Raw genomic sequence first — 15000 nt, 5'->3', positions numbered from 1 at the left:
CAATGTCCTTTACTCAGCTGAGTAAAGACGTTGAATGTCAAAAAGATCTTGGAGAAACTCCGTTGTTTATTTTTCCTTCGTGGCTTATACGTACCTTTATTTATGGATTTATCACGTTCCAAACTTTCGTGATTTATATATATATATATATATATATATATATATATATATATATATATATATATATATATATATATATAAAGGTTTTTGCCACGAAGGTAAAAAATGAAAAAACGAGATAGCCAAGTGCTTGGCTATCTCGCTTATAATTTTTTTCCTTCGTGGCAAAAACCTTTATTTATACATAGCATCACAAAAATTTTATTTTATACTTCGTGATCAAGTTATTCATATATAATATATATATATTATATATGATATATATATATATATATTATATTATATATATATATTATATATATATATATATACACAACATATATATATATATACAGCAGTACCTCGAGATACGAAAGGCTCAAACTTACGAAAATCCAAGTTTACGAAAGCCAATACGAAAAATTTACTGCTCTACATACGAAAAGTTTTCAAGATACAAAAAGGTTGTTGCTATAAAGTCCCTGAGATTCGCCGGACCACTGAGAACAATTTTAAAACTTCCCACGCTGCCAACTGAGTAAACTCGCCACCATCCTCCCGCTCTCCCATTGGTTCCTGATGCTAGTCACCCCATAAGGTCCTGTCTCCTATTGGTCAGCATCTACCCTTGTGCTTTAAGTATTCTATTGGTAAAAGGTTGCTGTAAATTGAAAAACTTAGTATTCATGCCAATACATTTAATAAAAAAAAAACATTAGGTAAAGATAGAATTAAAGAATAGAAATGAATGGAGTTATTATACTGTTGGTAGTTTCAGTAGTTGAGAGAGAGAATGAAAATTTATGGCTTACTGTGTAAAAGTGATTGCCTTGACAATCGTTCATACTCCATAAGTGCTGGATGTTAAACAGACATTTGGAAGCTTTTTTTTGTTTGTTTTGTTATAGTTTTAATGGTTACTTAATAAATTATTTGAAAATGAGTACAATGCAATACATTTAATAAAAAAAAAATGTGAATTAGAAATCATAAAAATATAAAATAAATCAGACTGCCAACAAATACGCATTTTTTTAGAATTCTTCTTCTGTTTTATTATTACGTTGCGTATACGTATTACCATGTTTTCATTATAGCTGTCATAACTCGGTATCTCCGTTAGGTAAAGATAGAATAAAGAATAGTAATGATGGTTATACTGTTTGGTGGTTTCATTAGTTGAAGAGAGATACTAATGACAATTTATGGCTTACTGTGTGCTAGGAAAAATGATTGCTTGGCGCTCGTTCCATACTCGTAAGACGGGTAAGATCTGAATGTAAACAATCGATTGAAAGGTTTTTTTTTTTGTGTATTCTAGTTAATGATTAATTAATAATTATTTGAAATGAGTACATACTGATTATTTATACATTTTATTGGCATATTCTAAGCTTTTAGCTCTTAGGTTTAGATGTCAGAATCATAGACTAGGCTACAGTAGCAACCGCTAACATAGGCTAGGCTTATTGCTAGGGACATATGCCAAAGTCCTAATATATGCAGTAAAAATGGGGTTGAACATTATATGCAGTTGAATAATACTCAAGTATGTACAGTATTTTGCACCTTTTTGGAGTCATATTTCTTCCATCGTAACCCAAGAACATGTGTTTTAGGCCTGGAAATATAATTTACTGGGGTGTTTTTGAGGGCATGGAACGGATTAGCCATTTTACATGTTAAATGTGTTCCAAGATACGAAAACTCTTGATACGAAGGCCGTCTCGGAACGGATTAATTTCGTATCTCGAGTACCACTGTATATATATATATATATATATATATATATATATATATATATATATATATATATATATATAATATATATATATATATATATATATATATATATATCTTAGTATACATACTGTAAACCTACTTTCAGGTCTTGAATGCTGGACAAGTTCAAGGCTTTTTTGTCTAACACAGCAACTTGGATTCTCAGGTATCCACATCATTAATGGAAAGTTTAGATGACAGAAATATGGGGAACTGAAATGACGAGTCTCCGAATAAGATTGATATGTTTTCACAAAAACAAAAGACAAAGAACTGGGAATGAAGAAACTCTTTAAATGAGCATAATTCTCAGGCAATTAAAAAGGAATAATTATTCACCGTTAACCGCATCTCAACCGCTATAAATCCAGGAAGATTCTACCAGTAACAGATCAATAACCACTTATCTTAGATTTTACTCTTTTGTCCACTTAAAAAAGAACACTAAAACAATATTAAATTAATAATGATTATTATATAGGAAAAAAATTATCAGTGATAAGGGCTGTAAAAGGTTATCCTGCTATGAAACAAACATACTAGTGAACAGTGAAACACAGCTGTTAACATCACTAAAGGTTCTCAAAAAGTAAGGAAAGTTATTGATGGATATGTTTAGGTGATATATGCTCTATTAAACTACCTTACTGCCTCTTCTACCAGTTAAACAAAAGACTTTTGAACCTGGGGAACATCACAAACACTTATGTAGATATATAATGCATAACTGATTGTCTAATAGAAGGAGCCCATAAAAACACCAATATATAGAAAGTAAATAATATTATGGCATTTTTATGGGTTCCTTTTATTAGATGGAATTCTGTTGTAACAGAACATTTTTACCACTCATAACTGATGGTGTTGTGTCAAAACACATTAGTACAATTAATTACTAACCTGTAAGAAATCTTTTTCACTATAAATTCTTCTCAGAGTATATGAGAGTATGGAATACTCGCTTCCAATGCTAACATTGCTTAGCACCCATCCACTGGCTGAATCCCTGTATTCACTAAACACACTGGAGACCCCACCACTCTGTAATCTAGAAATATAAGCAGTAATCTAATTACAGGTCTTGAACTAAAATACACTACATCACAAATTTGCAAAAGAAGTTTCAGGAAATATAATGTGATGCTGCGCTGAAATATCCTTTGCAAATTTTAGGTAATAATAGAAATTTGCCTCTCAGCCCCTACTGAATACTTGAGTAAAAAATCTATTCTTCATGTCATAATTACTATATTAAAAAATTTTATTCAGAGATATAACACAGGCATGTATAAAGTTACATGAGAAAACTAAGCAGTGTTCAAATTCAAATGTCATCTTGTAAATAAAAAACTTCCCTGTAACAATTAACATACTTCAGAACACTTCAATATTGGGCCAGATATCCATTCTGTGACCCTGTTGTTTTTTTCACTTTCCAAAATAAAAAATTCAAATGCCTACTCCCTTTTGTAAATAATTCTCTATGAATGATGATAAGAAGGTAAAAGGCTCTTGTAACAACTAGTGAACAAATATGTTGGTCTCTTAAAAAATAACATAGGCCTTCTAATTTTAACTTTTACTGACGAAAAATCTACCAAAGTTTAATATTTCAGATAAAAAATAAAAAAATGACAATTTGTCGAAAATTGCATTTTTCCTAACTATACAAAGCCGAGGTCCTTTAACAATAGGAAGGTAACTAGCGGCAGCTGGGACGGTCGTAAGCTTCGAACAAGGGGAGAACGGTAGTTAACTGCTTGTCCGATCGTGCGCGCGCAGAGGTGAAGAATCACTTTTGCTTTAGGCCCATGCAAAAAGTTGCAGAGTGAGGGGTGGCATGAGGTGGGACTATATGTAAAGGACCTCAGGTTTGTATAGTTAGGAAAAATGATATTGTTAAGATACAATAAAGTTTTGTACATACTTACCTGGCAGATATATACTTAGCTATAGACTCGGTCGTCCCGACAGAATTTCAAAACTCGCGGCACACGCGACAGGTAGGTCAGGTGATCCACCATTCCCGCGCTGGGTGGCGGGGTCTGGAACTATTCCCGTTTTCTAAGCCATAATTTCTCTTACACCCTGTCTCCTGAGGGGAGGCTGGTGGGCCCATTAATCGTATATACTGCCAGGTAAGTATGTACAAAACTTTATTGTATCTTAACAATATCATTTTTGTACAAGTAACTTACCCAGCAGATATATACTTAGCTGATTGGCACGCTTGTGGAGGGCAAGAGGACAGCTAAAAACAAAATAATACTTAACTAAATACATTAAAAAACAGGGAAAAAACACCTATGGTTTCTTGATAACATAATCCATAGTTCCTACCTATTGGGCTGAAGACTTCATGACTACTGTCGATGAGTCTTGCTTGCCTCAAGAGTTTCAACGAGGAAATGAACCTATGGTTGAATAACTCTTTGGATCGTGTCAATGGGGGCTAGCCCGCTTACGCGACAGAGCCTATACTGGATCGTACCAATGGGGGCTGACCCACTTACATGGTAGAGCCTTGACCTTTTGTCATATCAATGGAGACTCGCCCTCTTACATGACAGAGTTAAGGTTATTAAACAAATCACAAAGAGCACTGAAGCCAATCCCGATCACCTGACCATGTTAGTCTTGTTACAATCTATGAATCGTAAGAGGGTCCTATTCCCTCTGACAATTAACCAATAAAAACAACCACCAATAAACATAAAAAATTTAAGCTTAGCCTTAAACTAATAGGAAGGATTAGCCTCAGCCCCTTCTCCCCAGCACTGAATTCGCCGAAACATACGCTCCCAGAGGCAAAGCACTTTTTCGTACGAAATTTTAACATCTCTTAGGTATTCGAGGCGAACACCGAATTACATCTCCAAATGTCGACTCTATAAGAGCCTGAAGCGACCATGTTTTGTGAAATGCATCGACGTAGCTATGGCTCTCACTTCATGAGCTCTCACTCTGAGAACCTTGAATGCTCTTCTTCGCATTTAAGGTGAGCTTCCCTTATTACATCTTTTATGAAGAATGTAAGGGCGTTCTTAGAAATCGCTCTTTTCGGATCTCTTACAGAGCACCAAAGACTTTCTTCTGTACCTTTCAGCACTTCTTCTTCTCCAGGTAGAACTTGAGTGCCCTGACTGGACACAAAGTCCTTTCTAGTTCTCTCCCTGTTAATGAAGCTATTCCTTTTATCTCAAAGCTTCTTGCCAAGGCTTTGAGGGATTTTTCATTTTTCGCTAGAAAAAATGGTTGAAGGAGCAAATCGCTGAATCTTTCTTAACCCCACTTTACCTTCCAAAGCTTGCAACTCGCTCACTCTCTTGGCTGTTGCTAACGCAAAAAGGAATAAAGACTTCTTGTTAAGTCCCTAAACGAAGCTGCGTGAGACGGTACGAATTTTTCCGACATTAGGAACTTGAGGACCACATCCAGTTCCAGCTAGGCTTCTTGATTACATGTTCTTTCGTGGTCTCAAAAGACCTTATAATGGTCATGAAGATCTTTATTGTTTGTCAGATCTATTCCTCTATGTCGAAAACGGAGGCCAGCATACTTCTGTAACCCTTCACTGTTGAAACTGCCAGTTACAGTCTTTTTTTTTCTCAACTATAGGAGAAAATCTGCGATTTCAGTTACAGAGGTACTGGAGGAGGATATTTTCTTTTCCCTACACCATCTTTCTAAACAACTCCCACTTCGACTGATATACTTTAGAAGTGGAGGACTCTTCTGGGCTCTTGCAATAGCCTTCGCCACATTCTCGTGAAAAGCCCCTTGCTCTGACAGTCCTTCGACAGTCTGAGGCGGTCAGACTTAGAGCGGGGAGGTTTTTTGTGAAACCTGTCGAAGTGGGGTTGTTTGAGAAGATCGTTCCTTAGTGGAAGCGATCTTGGAAAATCCACTAACCACTCCAGCACCTCTGTGAACCAATCGAGAGCCGGCCAAAAGGGAGCGATGAGGGTCATTCTTGTTCCTTCGAGCAAGCGAACTTCCTCAACACTTCTCCTACTATCTTGAAAGGAGGGAAGGCGTACGCGTCCAAGCCCGTCCAATCTAGCAGAAAGCTGTCTACTGCTACTGCTTGAGGATCCGAGATCGGGGAGCAATAGGTTTTTCTATCTGTGGTTCTTGTTGGTCGCGAACAGGTCTATATTGGGCCTTCCCACCCCAGATGCCACAGTTGTTGGCAAATCTGAGGATTGAGAGTCCATTCCGTGGGTAGGTACTTGATCTTTTCTGCTTAACAGATCTGCCCGGACATTTTTCTCTCCCTGTACAAACCTTGTGAGGAGAGAGATCTTCCTTTCCTGTGCCCAAATCAGCAGATCCTTTTGCTGATTCGTACAGGGAAAAGGAATGCGTCCCCCCTTGCTTCTTTATACTAAAGCGAGGGCTGTTGTGTTGTCCGAGTGAATCTGAATCCCCAGACCTGAGAACCTGTTCCTCGAAATGAACCAAAGCTAGATGAATGGCGGAGTTAGCTCTTTCTTGTTGATGTGCCAGGACACTTGTTCTCCTTCCCAAATGCCTGACACTTCTTGCGAACCTAGGGTCCCCTCGCTCCCCACCCTGAATCTGAAGCGTCTGCAAACAACGCTAGGCGCGGGTTCTGTAAGCGAAGGGAGATTCCTTTGCTTAGTTTCTGTGGATCTAACCACCAACGGATATTCTCCTTGATCCGTTTCGAGATTGGAAAAGTCTCTCCCAGATTGTTGGACTTCCAATCCCACTTCTCCTTCAGATAAAAATTGAAGGGGTCGTAGGTGAAGTCTTCCTAAGGAAACGAACTGTTCCATCGAGGAGAGGGTCCCCAGCAAGCTCATCCATTTTCCCTCGCGGAACAATGTTCTTTCCTTAAGAAGACTGACACCTTTTCTAGGCAGCGTTCTCTCCTTTCCTGCGAAGGATACGCTAGAGAAAATCCCGAGAATCCATCTGAATCCCCAGGATAGACAATACTTTGCTGGGGAGTCAGCATGGATTTCTCGTGATTTAACTAAAAGTCCTAAGGACTTTGTCAACTTTAGAGTCACTAAAAGGTCCTCCAGACATTTTTTTCTCCGATTGGGCTCTTATTAGCCAATCGTCCAGATATAACGAGATCCTGATCCCTTCCAGATGTAGCCAATAAGCTACATTCTTCATGATGTCCGTAAAGACTTGAGGGGCAGTCGAAAGTCCGAAGCACATCGCTCGGAACTGGAACACTTTCCCTTGGAACATGAACCTCAGATATTTCCTTGCTGCCGGATGAATTGGCACATGGAAATACGCATCCTGAAGGTCCAGGGACACCATCCAGTCCCCTGGACGAAGAGCAGATAGAACAGAGGAAAGACGTCTCCATTGAAAAATGATATTGTCATGTTACAATAAAGTTTTATACATACTTACCTGACAGATATATACTTAGCTATAGACTCCGTCGTCTCCGACAGAATTTCAAATTTCGCGGCACACGCTACCGGTAGGTCAGGTGATCTACCGCCCTGCCCTGGGTGGCAGGACTAGGAACCATTCCCGTTTTCTAATCAGAATTCTTCTCTTCCACCTGTCTCCTGCGGGGAGGCTGGGTGGGCCATTTATCGTATATATCTGTCAGGTAAGTATGTATAAAACTTTATTGTAACATGACAATATCATTTTTATACATTCAACTTCCCTGCCAGATATATACTTAGCTGATTAGCACCCATGGTGGTGGTAAGACAGCTAACTACTGAAATAGACAGGTAAACAACATATGTTGTAGGTTATTATAAACCTTGGTTCCTACCTTATTAGGCTGAAGGACTTCGCGGCCTACTGCCTTGTAGTCTGCTTAGCCTCAAGAGCCTCAGCGAGATAATGATCTATGGCTAAGAGTTTTCTTGTGGGTCTGCCAATGGGGTCTTATCCACTTACTCGGCAGAGCCTAAAGGCCTTGTCATTGGTTGCTATTCCACTTACATGACAATACACCTTGTTCACAAGGAGCACAAAACCGATCCCGATCACCTGATCCTAACATCCATGTTAGTTCTAAGATTGTAAGGAGTTATCCCCGAACTCCTCACAAACAACCAAAAACTCGAACATAATTACACTTTCATTACAAAATATACAAAAAAAAATTTTTGTACTCCCCTACTAGTCATACATACCCTTGATCGCCTACCAGCAATGACACTCTGCTCCCGTGCGACAGTAGTGAGCTTGCTGCTAGAAAACCAAGCACATATCTGACAAGAGGGTTTATGTACGATAAAAAACACAAAATTAAGGATCAGTCTTTGCTCCAAGACCCAGTACTGTATCTGCTGATACAAAAGGACCTAGCGAGAAGCACTTCTCATAGGTCACTCTCACGTCCTTCAGATAATGAGATGCAAACACTGAATTGCACCTCCAATATGTAGTCTCGATGATATTCTTCAGAGACATATTCTTTTGGAACGCCAAAGACGTTGCTACTGCTCTTTACTTCATGCGTCTTGACTTTTAGAAGACCGAAGGATTCCTCCGAGCAGTTCTTGTGAGCGTCCGTAATAACGCTTCTCACAAAGAAAGCCAAGCGTTCTTGGACATGAGTCGTTTGGGGTTCTTCACTGCACACCAAGACCTTGTTGACAAGCTCCCATCTGTCTCTTCCTCTCTAAATGAATTTAAGAGCTCTCACTGGACAGAGAGATCTCTCTTCTCTCTGCCTACCAGGTTAGATAGGCCTTTTACCTCAAAACTTCTGGGCCAAGGTTTTTGATGGGTTTTCATTCTTTGCCAGAAACATTGTCTGGAAAGAACAGATGGCAGCATCTCCTTTGAACCCCACCGTGGAATCCAGAGCGTGTAATTCGCTCGTCCTCTTGGCTGTAGCGAGAGCCACTAGGAACAAGCATTTCCTAGTAACGTCTCGGAAGGACGCCAGATGTAAAGGTTCGAATTTGTCCGATGAAAGGAATTTCAGGACCACGTCTAGATTCCAACTAGGTGTTCTAGGAGTAGCTGCTTTCGACGTCTCAAAAGATCTAATTAGATCGTGTAGAATCTTTGTTCGTTGCAGCAATGTCTAGGCCTCGATTCCTGAAAACCGAAGACAGCATGCTTCGGTATCCTTTTATTGTCGAGACAGATAGGTGTGACTCCTTTCTCAGAAAGAGGAGGAAATCGGCAATATTCACTATAGAGGTACTGGAGGAGGACAGCTTCTGAACCTTACACCACCTCCTAAACGACTTCCCACTTCGACTGGTATACTCTTCTCGTCGAAGCTCTGCGGGCTCTAGCGATAGAGCCCGCAGCCTCGCGAGAAAAGCCTCTCGCTCTGACAAGTCTTTCGATAGTCGAAAGGCAGTCAGAGCGAGACCTGGGAGGTTGTGATGAAACCTCTCGAAGTGGGGTTGTCTGAGTAGATCGGGGTGTCTGTTTGGAAGCGATCTTGGGGGTGGGGAAGTCACTATCCACTCCAGTACCGTCCGTGAACGCCATTCCTGTCTGGCCAAAATGGGGCTATGAGTATCAACTTCGTGCTCTTCGAAGCTACAAACTTCCTGAGCACTTCCCCCAGGATTTTGAACGGGGGAAAGGCGTAAGCGTCCACACCCGACCAATCATGAGAAACGCGTCTATTGTGAAGGCTCTCGGATCCTCTACTAGAGAGCAAAAGTTCTCTATTCTTTTGGAGAGGAACGTCGCAAACAGGTCTATGTGAGGTCTCCCCCCCACAGGGACCAAAGACTCTTCGACACACTTCTTCGTGAAGAGTCCATTCTGTGGGAAGGACCGTGGTTTCTCCTGCTCAGTCTGTCCGCTCTCCACATTTTTTGATCCCTTGAACAAACCTTGTGAGGAGAGTTATGCCTGCTTTCTTCCGTCCAGGTTAACAGGTGTTTTGTCACTGATAGAGGGAGAACGAGTGCGTGCCTCCTTGCTTTCTTATGTAAGCCAGAGCCGTGGTGTTGTCTGAGTTGATCTGTATTACCCCGTCTCTGACTATCTTTTTCGAAGGTTTACTTTTAAGGCTAGGTGTATGGCCACAAGTTCCTTGCAATTGATGTGCCAGGACACCTGTTCCTTCGTCCAGGTGCCTGACACCTCCCTTGCTCCCAGCGTCGCTCCCCATCCCGACTCCGAAGCGTCGGTAAACAACACTTGGTCTGGGTTCAGCAGAGCAAGCGATAAGCCTTCGTTCTTTTGAAGCTGAGGATCCACCACCTCAGATGATCTTTTACTTCTTGTGGAAGTTGGAAGATGTCCGAGAGTTGACCCGCTCTTCCAGTTCCACACCTCTTTGAGGAAAAACTGAAGAGGGCGAAGGTGAAGTCTCCCTACGAGAAGAACTTTTCCAATGAGGACAGAGTCCCCTAATAGGCTCAGGTAATCCCTCGCTGAGCTGTCTTTTCTCTCTAAGAAGCTCGAGATCTCGACAAACCTCGAGCGATTCTTTCTCGCGAAGGATATACCCGAAACCCCGAGAATCCATCTGAATCCCCAGATAGACCAAGTTCTGGCTGGGGATCAGTTGTGACTTCTCGAGGTTGACGAGCAACCCTAGCGAATCTATCATGTTTCTTGTTACTTCCAAGTCCTCCAAGCACTGACTCTTCGACTTGGCCCTGATCAGCCAGTCGTCCAAGTAGAGGGAGATGTTTATCCCCTCTAGGTGAAGCCATCTTGCTACATTCGCCATCAGGTTTTTGGTGAATACTTGTGGGGCTGTAGACAGACCGAAGCACAGAGCCCTGAATTGAAAGATCTTGTCCTCCTCACAAAGCGAAGATATTTTTCTTTGACTGAATGTGAATGGGAACGTGGAAATAGGCGTCTTGCAGGTCCAGAGAGACCATCCAATCTCCTGGGCGAAGCGCCGACATGACAGAGGCGGACGTTTCCATAGAAACGTTCTTTTTTTCTGTACGAAGCGATTCAGAGCGCTTACGTCCAGAACTGGCCTCCACCCCCCCGATTGCCTTTGGTACTAGAAAAAGGCGATTGTAAAATCCCCACCCGGGGAGTGTGGATCATTGTACCAGTTCGATGGCCTCTTTTTTTGTTTTTCCCACATTTGCTCACCATCTGAAGGAGAGTCTTTCGCATTTAACGGGTCTCTGTACCTCGCCTGACAGTTCCCGAGGCGTAGATGTTAGGGGCGGTTTGAGTTTTGTCGTTCGAAGGGGATTACATATCCCTTCGTTTTCCTTCAGGACCGACACTGACCAAGGGTCGGCTCCCCTTTGTTCCCATACTCCTGCAAAGTTCAGGAGTCTGGCGCCCACTGGTGCTTGGAGGAGCAACAAGTCACTTAGATCTCTTGAATGGTCTAAATGAAGACCTTCCTCTCTTTTCAGAGCTCTTCTTTCTGGCAGGTGGACGAGCCGTTGCACCTCCACGAAAGGGCTGCTGAGTAGGACGAGGTTGGTTTCCTTCTTAACCGTCGCCACTACCGGTCGTCCTTTCTTGGCACGAACTTGAGTAAGTAGGTCTTGTGTCGCCTTCCTCAGTTAGTGAGCGAGATATATCCTTGACTAACTGAGAAGGAAAACAGATGATCTGATAGTGGGGCGAACAGTAAGGCAGTCTTCTGGCTCGGAGAAACCCCTTTCGATAAAAGGGAACCATACACTGATCTCTTTTTTAGGAGACCAGCACCGAAAAGTGAAGCCACTTCACCAGAACCGTCCTGTACTGCCTTGTCCATGCAGGACAGCACGCTATGGAGAATTTCTGGGTTCTTCAGAAACTCCGGATCCTTAGATTTGTTGGCCAGAACTCCGAGCGACCAATCTAGAAATTGAACACCTCTAAAGTGACAAAAATGATATTGTCATGTTACAATAAAGTTTTATACATACTTACCTGACAGATATATACTTAGCTATAGACTCCGTCGTCTCCGACAGAATTTCAAATTTCGCGGCACACGCTACAGGTAGGTCAGGTGATCTACCGCCCTGCCCTGGGTGGCAGGACTAGGAACCATCCCCCGTTTTCTAATCAGAATTCTTTCTCTTCCACCTGTCTCCTGCGGGGAGGCTGGGTGGGCTGCATTAATCGTATATATCTGTCAGGTAAGTATGTATAAAACTTTATTGTAACATGACAATATCATTTTTATACATTCAACTTCCCTGCCGAGATATACTTAGCTGATTAGCACCCATTGTTGGTGGTGGGTAAGAGACAGCTAACTACTGAAATAGACAGGTAAACAACATATGTTGTAGGTATTTATAAACCGTTGGTTCCTACCTTATTAGGCTGAAGACTTCGCGGCTACTGCCTTGTAGTCTGCTTAGCCTCAAGAGCCTCAGCGAGATAATGATCTATGGCTAAGAGTTCTTGTGGGTCTGCCAATGGGGTCTTATCCACTTACATCGGCAGAGCCTAAAGGCCTTTGTCATTGGTGCTATTCCACTTACATGACAATACACCTTGTTCAAGGAGCACAAAACCGATCCCGATCACCTGATCCTAACATCCATGTTAGTTCTAAGATTGTAAGGAGTTATCCCCGAACTCCTCACAAACAACCAAAAAACTCGAAACATAATTACACTTTCATTACAAAATATACAAAAAAATTTTTGTACTCCCCACTAGTCATACATACCCTTGATCGCCTACCAGCAATGACACTCTGCTCCCGTGCGACAGTAGTGAGCTTGCTACTAGAAAAACCCAAGCACATATTGACAAGAGGGTTTATGTACGATAAAAAAAACACAAAATTAAGGATCAGTCTTTGCTCCAAGACCCAGTACTGTATCTGCTGATACAAAAGGGACCTAGCGAGAAGCACTTCTCATAGGTCACTCTCACGTCCTTCAGATAATGAGATGCAAACACTGAATTGCACCTCCAATATGTAGTCTCGATGATATTCCTCAGAGACATATTCTTTTGGAACGCCAAAGACGTTGCTACTGCTCTTACTTCATGCGTCTTGACTTTTAGAAGACCGAAGGATTCCTCCGAGCAGTTCTTGTGAGCGTCCGTAATAACGCTTCTCACAAAGAAAGCCCCCAAGGCCAAGGTTCTTTCTTGGACATTGAGTCGTTTTGGGGCGGGGTTCTTCACTGCACACCAAAAGACCTTGTTGACAAGCTCCCATCTGTCTCTTCCTCTCTAAATAGAATTTAAGAGCTCTCCACTGGACAGAGAGATCTCTCTAGCTCTCTGCCTACCAGGTTAGATAGGCCTTTTACCTCAAAACTTCTGGGCCAAGGTTTTGATGGGTTTTCATTCTTTGCCAGAAACATTGTCTGGAAAGAACAGATGGCAGCATCTCCTTTGAACCCCGACCGTGGAATCCAGAGCGTGTAATTCGCTCGTCCTCTTGGCTGTAGCGAGAGCCACTAGGAACAAGCATTTCCTAGTACGTCGCGGAAGGACGCCAGCCATGTAAAGGTTCGAATTTGTCCGATGAAAGGAATTTCAGGACCACGACGTCTAGATTCCAACTAGGTGTTCTAGGAGTAGCTGCTTTCGACGTCTCAAAAGATCTAATTAGATCGTGTAGATCTTTGTCGTTAGCAATGTCTAGGCCTCGATTCCTGAAAACCGAAGACAGCATGCTTCGGTATCCTTTTATTGTCGAGACAGATAGGTGTGACCTCTCCTTCTCAGAAAGAGGAGGAAATCGGCAATATTCACTATAGAGGTACTGGAGGAGGACAGCTTCTGAACCTTACACCACCTCCTAAAGACTTCCCACTTCGACTGGTATACTCTTCTCGTCGAAGCTCTGCGGGCTCTAGCGATAGAGCCCGCAGCCTCGCGAGAAAAGCCTCTCTCTCTGACAAGTCTTTCGATAGTCGAAAGGCAGTCAGAGCGAGACCTGGGAGGTTGTGATGAAACCTCTCGAAGTGGGTTGTCTGAGTAGATCGTGTCTGTTTGGAAGCGATCTGGGGAAGTCCACTATCCACTCCAGTACCTCCGTGAACCATTCCTGTGCTGGCCAAAATGGGGGCTATGAGTATCAACTTCGTGCTCTTCGAAGCTACAAACTTCCTGAGCACTTCCCCCAGGATTTTGAACGGGGGTGGGAAAGGCGTAAGCGTCCACACCCGACCAATCCATGAGAAACGCGTCTATTGTGAAGGCTCTCGGATCCTCTACTAGAGAGCAAAGTTCTCTATTCTTTTGGAGAGGAGAACGTCGCAAACAGGTCTATGTGAGGTCTCCCCCACAGGGACCAAAGACTTCGACACACTTCTTCGTGAAGAGTCCATTCTGTGGGAAGGACCTGGTTTCTCCTGCTCAGTCTGTCCGCTCTCACATTTTTGTCCCTTGAACAAACCTTGTGAGGAGAGGTATGCCTCTTTCTTCCTTGTCCAGGTTAACAGGTGTTTTGTCAACTGATAGAGGGGAGAACGAGTGCGTGCCTCCTTGCTTTCTTATGTAAGCCAGAGCCGTGGTGTTGTCTGAGTTGATCTGTATACCCGTCTCTGACTATCTTTTCGAAGGACTTTAAGGCTAGGTGTATGGCCACAAGTTCCTTGCAATTGATGTGCCAGGACACCTGTTCCTTTGTCCAGGTGCCTGACACCTCCCTTGCTCCCAGCGTCGCTCCCCATCCCGACTCCGAAGCGTCGGTAAACAACACTTGGTCTGGGTTCTGCAGAGCAAGCGATAAGCCTTCGTTCTTTTGAAGCTGAGGGATCCACCACCTCCTAGATGATCTTTTACTTCTTGGTGGAAGTTGGGAAGATGTCCGAGAGTTGACCCGTCTTCCAGTTCCACAACCTCTTTGAGGAAAAACTGAAGAGGGCGAAGGTGAAGTCTCCCTAGCGAGAAGAACTTTTCCAATGAGGACAGGGTCCCTAATAGGCTCAGGTAATCCCTCGCTGAGCTGTCCTTTCTCTCTAAGAAGCTTGAGATTCTCGACAAACCTCGAGCGATTCTTTCTTGCGCAAGGATATACCCGAAAACCCCGAGAATCCATCTGAATCCCCAGATAGACCAAGTTCTGGCTGGGGATCAGTTGTGACTTCTCGAGGTTGACGAGCAACCCTAGCGAATCTATCATGTTTTCTTGTTACTTCCAAGTCCTCCAAGCACTGACTCTTCGACTTGGCCCTGATCAGCCAGTCGTCCAAGTAGAGGAGATGTTTATCCCCTCTAGGTGAAGCCATCTTG

General features: G+C 42.7%; 1 protein-coding gene across 1 annotated transcript in view; it reads right to left on the bottom strand.

Annotated features, from left to right (window-relative positions):
* The window catches only part of LOC135227056 (deoxyribonuclease-2-alpha-like), an 86454-nt gene that overhangs the window by 41968 nt on the left and 29486 nt on the right, over nucleotides 1-15000 (bottom strand). The window contains 1 exon segment of the mRNA XM_064266868.1: nucleotides 2782-2929. Coding sequence (XP_064122938.1) covers nucleotides 2782-2929 — 148 coding nt within the window.

The sequence above is a fragment of the Macrobrachium nipponense genome, chromosome 15 (genome assembly GCF_015104395.2).
Source record: "Macrobrachium nipponense isolate FS-2020 chromosome 15, ASM1510439v2, whole genome shotgun sequence".
Taxonomy (NCBI): Eukaryota; Metazoa; Arthropoda; class Malacostraca; order Decapoda; family Palaemonidae; genus Macrobrachium; species Macrobrachium nipponense.
This window is presented reverse-complemented; position numbering and strand designations above follow the sequence as displayed.